The following is a 4,762-nucleotide window of genomic DNA, read 5'->3' on the forward strand; positions in this document are numbered from 1 at the left end:
AAAATAAAAGTTTTTGTTTGCATAATGTGTGTGTACGGTGTATATTTATTATGTGTATATATAAATACACAAACATGCATGTATATATTTCAGAACAATATGTTGTTTATATATCAAATATATTTATTTATAATATAAATTATATGAATATAAATATAGACATATAAATTTAAATATTTTCAAGATATATACTGTATGTACGTGTATTTGTATACATAATAAATATACACAGAACACACACATATATTATGGAAACAAAACTTTTATTTTGTATGCGATTAATCGCGATTAATCGTTTGACAGCACTAATATATATATGTGTTGTGTTGGTGTGAAAAGATATTAATGCTGCTATTAATTATCATGATATTATATCTATTATACTGTTTTGTTGTATCCATTGTGAATTTGCTTGTGATTCATACTGATGTATATTTGTTTACATTTTGCTGTGAATAGGCCATCTGCAATTTTTGCATTTTATATGAATAGTCCTTTAGTAGGTAAACAAGCAAGAAAAGCTGTCACGATCTCTCTCCAAACAGCTGTTTGGATTAATCAAGATAATGATTTCTTTCCCCAATTAATCCTTAAAACAACATTTACATGCTGTACATTTGGAAAAATCGGCTGTCACGCAACCTGAGGGTGCAGACATGTTTCTAGAACAGCATTATAGTTATTCTCATTTCCTCTGCATCTGTCTGAAACATAGTCCATAATTCTGATGTTCTGACCTGTTCAAACCAGTATTTGACCAGGATGTCAGGACCTTTCCCTATTTTTCTTTTGTCAAATTGGAAATAGTAGTATTCCACAGTCAGAATGTTTGGTGATTAAATTACATTTTTGTGTTTGACTCAAATAGCTGCTCTTGGTGGACGTAGGCTTGGTCACTCATCTACTCGGACTGCTACAATTTTTTTTACAAATGATTCTGTGACTTTGTTCATAATTGTTTTTCTGTTCTACCCCAGGATCGTCAGTTGAAAATTAAAGACCTAGTGTTATCTGCTCATGAGCGAGCCGTCAGGAACTGTCCCTGGACCATGGGCCTGTGGAAGAGCTATCTTTTGGCTCTAGAGAGGCATGGGGCTGACCATCAGACAGTGACAGGTACTTACAAAATAATAAATAAATAAATAAAACAAAAGGAAAGGAAAGGCAATATCTGGGAATTCAAAAATCCTAATTATGCTAATCACAATATTGGCTTGACATTTTATGTGAAGTTTCTTTAAATTTATTTTTGAAAGTCCCACACTCATCGGCCACTTTATTTGTTATACCTTGCTAGTATCTAGTTGTGGCATACACTCAAGTTGCTGGATTTGGGTTCATATTGACGTCATAGCATCACACATTTGCTGTAGATTTGTTGGCTGCACATCCTTGATGCAAATCTCCCATTACCCAAAGTGCTCTTTTGGATTGAGATCTGGTTACTGTGGAGGGCATTTGAGCATAGTGGCCATTATCATGTTCAAGAAACCAGTTTGAGATGATTTGAGCTTTGTCACATATGGTGTGTTATCCTGCTGGAAGTAGCCATCATAAGATGCAGTGTGGTCGTATAGAGATGGACATGGTGAGCAACAGTACTCAGGTAGGCTGTGGCGTTTAAACAATGCTCAGTTGGTACTAAGAGGCCCAAATATTTAGATATTTGCCTTAAGCAGTTGAACAAGTTTACCTAACAAAGTGGCCAGTGAGTATATAGTATGAGTAGTCATAAAGTCAAGAAATCAAGCAAGTTCAATGGTCAAAAGAAATGAAAACACTGTTTCCAATATTAAATCAGTTTATGAATGGCAGAAACATTTTGCAGGAATGGAAAAAATGATTTTAATACACAAGGCTTGACATTGCCATGCATTATAATTTCTTTGTTTTCAGATGTGTTTGAAAAGGCCCTGAACGCAGGGTTCATCCAGGCGACTGATTATGTAGAAATCTGGCAATCTAATCTGGGCTACCTGAGAAGACGTGTTGATTTCAGCAAAGGCAAGAGCATATGTTTTTTTTTTTCTGTTTTACTACTGGTATGCTCTTACATTCTCAAGTTTTGACAGCTGATATCAGATGAGTGAATTTGATGATTTATTACTGATGGATTTGTTGATTATTGCAGAATGGAGCAGGGAGTTGGACGAGCTGCGGGCAGCTTTTGCACGCTCCCTTGACTACCTGAAACAGGATGTAGAAGAGAGTGAGTATCTTGTCTGTTTTTATGAGGTATGAGAGCACTTGTAGTAAGAAGACACATGTAACTACTATCTCGCTTCTCAGGGTTCAGTGAAAGTGGAGATCTGTCCTGCACAATAATGCAGGTCTGGGCAAGGATAGAGGTGAGGAAACACTATACTGTTGCATCTGTCCATCCTCCATTAACTAATGTCGTTCTGCTGATTACTGTCTGTCTGTAGTTGTTACAGTGCTGCTTGTGTTTGATTGCTTTAAACAGGCCTTACATTGTAAGAACATGCAGAAGGCCCGTGAACTGTGGGACAGCATCATGACAAAAGGGAATGCGAAATATGCCAACATGTGGCTGGAATATTACAATCTGGAAAGGTCAGTCGTTTTCATCAGTTTGTGCATCCGTTGAGATGTTTTCACTTCCATTGATGTACAAGATGCTTTTTGGATCATTCTCAAATTATGCTGGAGAACATGATCAGCAGGTTTTATGCAAATTTGAGGAGTTCATTAAATATTGATTAAATACTCTGAAATTCATTTTAATTTGAGAGAAAAAAAGTGTTCATTTGAGGACAAAAAGGAAGCATTTTCACTAGTGGTCTTATGGCGCTTTTCCACTGCATGGTACGGCTCGGTACGGTTCACTTTTGGGGGGTTTTCCACTGGGTACAGTACCTGGTACCTGGTACTTTTTTTAGTACCACCTCGGTTGGGGTTCCAAGTGAACCGTACCGTTACCAAAACGTGACGTGTAAACTCTGCTGATCACGGATTGGCCGGAGAGAATCGTCACTACCTGCGTCACTGAACTTGCGACACAAACACAAAATAAACGCTAGATTTAAATCAGCACAGTCAGCGAAGGATCGAACGCAACTGTTTTGAACAAGTCGTACCACGCAGTGGAAAAGCGCCATTAGATTTTTAGACACTGTATTATTGCTGCAAGCAGTGGTTCTCAACCAGAATCTGATCAGAAATACCAAAATTATCTTCGTCTATAATGGGGGAGCCTTTGAATATTGTGTTATACGATGAGTACCTTTGAGTCAAAAAAGTTTTAGAACCATTGTGTTTTAAAGATGACATAAAACAGCCTTTGCAACACGTTTGACGGAGCAGAATATTCAGGAAGTAATGTAGGGGATAATGTTTATCCATCAGGATTTGACTGGATCAGAAGGGGGTTGTGTGCAATAATATTAGTTAATATAATTTTTCCCTTGACTGTGAGACTTTGCTTTAGGGCTGTGCAAAAAATCGAATCGTAGCTTGTCAGTGAACTATGGCTCTGTGTAGTAAATGCCACTTCATCTGAAAGCACGTGCTGGAGATTTACTACTAATCACAGAACCGGCTTTACTGACGAGATGAGCATGAAAATCGCATTCGATTTGCCTGTGCTGGCAAAACGAACCTTCAAAATGATGTATGATTTGTGGGAATCAAAATGATTTGAAAAGAAGACTAAGCTACACCTGCTTAAAGTCTATAGAGTCAGCAAGTCAATTTTGAGAACATTTATAAAATTGAACTACTGTAATGCACAGATCTAATATAATGTTACACATTCAGACTCATTTTGCCAGTACTTGTTGTATTTGTTCTCTTCAGAATAATTTGTATTTATAATAAGTTAAGGGTTGAGCTTATTTTGATTTAATATTATTGTCTTTAAAACTTTAACGGCAGGTAAAGGCTTCTGTTTTATCTCTGTATGTATGTTTGTGGATCAGGTCATATGGAGATGCTGCTCACTGCAGGAAGGCTCTCCACAGAGCTGTACAGTGTACATCAGACTACCCTGAGCATGTTTGTGATGTCCTGCTCAACTTTGAAAGAGTGGAGGGTGAGTTAATTGATGCATATATAGATTTCTGTTTATATGAGTGCCCAGATTTGTAGGGTTTATGTGGATGTTGTTGTCTCTCACAGGCTCTCTGGAAGACTGGGATGCTGCAGTCCAAAAAACAGAGACTAAACTCAACAGAGTCAATGAGCAGAGAGCAAGAGTAAGTCCTAACTAGTCTTTATGGGATTTTCCGCATACCTGGCATGCATTTCATTTTTATATATGTCCTTTTTTTCAGAAGTAATGTAGTGACAAGCGAGCAGATATACAGTGCACAGCATAAATGAGTACACCCCCTCTGATTAAATATAAAAGATGCATTTTCTTAATGATCACTAATATAATAGAAAGATGGCAAAATTGAAATTTATTAAACATTCTTAATAAAAACAGAGAAATGCATGCCATTAATATCTGTAAAATAAGAAACTTTTTGTTTAAATTAAGGATTGCAGAATTGAGTACAACCTAGATTTAATTCAACCAAGTGTAATATTCTAGAACTTAATATGTCCTCCATAACTCTAAGTATACTGCTCTGACACTTCTTGGCACTGAGTGTACAAGTTCATGACAAATTTTCACATCTGTGCTGTATAACTCCTGGAGGACGACCTCCTTAAATGCCCTGGTCTTTAATGGGGAGTGTTGCTCAGCTCGTCTCTACAGAATCTCTCACAGCAGCTCAAGAGTGTTAACATTGAGTGA

General features: G+C 37.0%; 1 protein-coding gene across 1 annotated transcript in view; it reads left to right on the forward strand.

The window, feature by feature from the left end:
- Window positions 1–4,762, forward strand: part of LOC107654630 (squamous cell carcinoma antigen recognized by T-cells 3) — a 29,353-nt gene that overhangs the window by 17,707 nt on the left and 6,884 nt on the right. The window contains exons 8-14 of the mRNA XM_016441793.1: window positions 978–1,116; window positions 1,897–2,004; window positions 2,132–2,209; window positions 2,290–2,348; window positions 2,465–2,574; window positions 3,939–4,051; window positions 4,138–4,214. Of these exons, the coding sequence (XP_016297279.1) occupies window positions 978–1,116; window positions 1,897–2,004; window positions 2,132–2,209; window positions 2,290–2,348; window positions 2,465–2,574; window positions 3,939–4,051; window positions 4,138–4,214 (684 nt within the window). The remainder of the gene's footprint in view (window positions 1–977; window positions 1,117–1,896; window positions 2,005–2,131; window positions 2,210–2,289; window positions 2,349–2,464; window positions 2,575–3,938; window positions 4,052–4,137; window positions 4,215–4,762) is intronic.

This window comes from Sinocyclocheilus anshuiensis, unplaced genomic scaffold (genome assembly GCF_001515605.1).
Source record: "Sinocyclocheilus anshuiensis isolate Anshui unplaced genomic scaffold, SAMN03320099.WGS_v1.1 scaffold799, whole genome shotgun sequence".
Taxonomy (NCBI): domain Eukaryota; kingdom Metazoa; phylum Chordata; class Actinopteri; order Cypriniformes; family Cyprinidae; genus Sinocyclocheilus; species Sinocyclocheilus anshuiensis.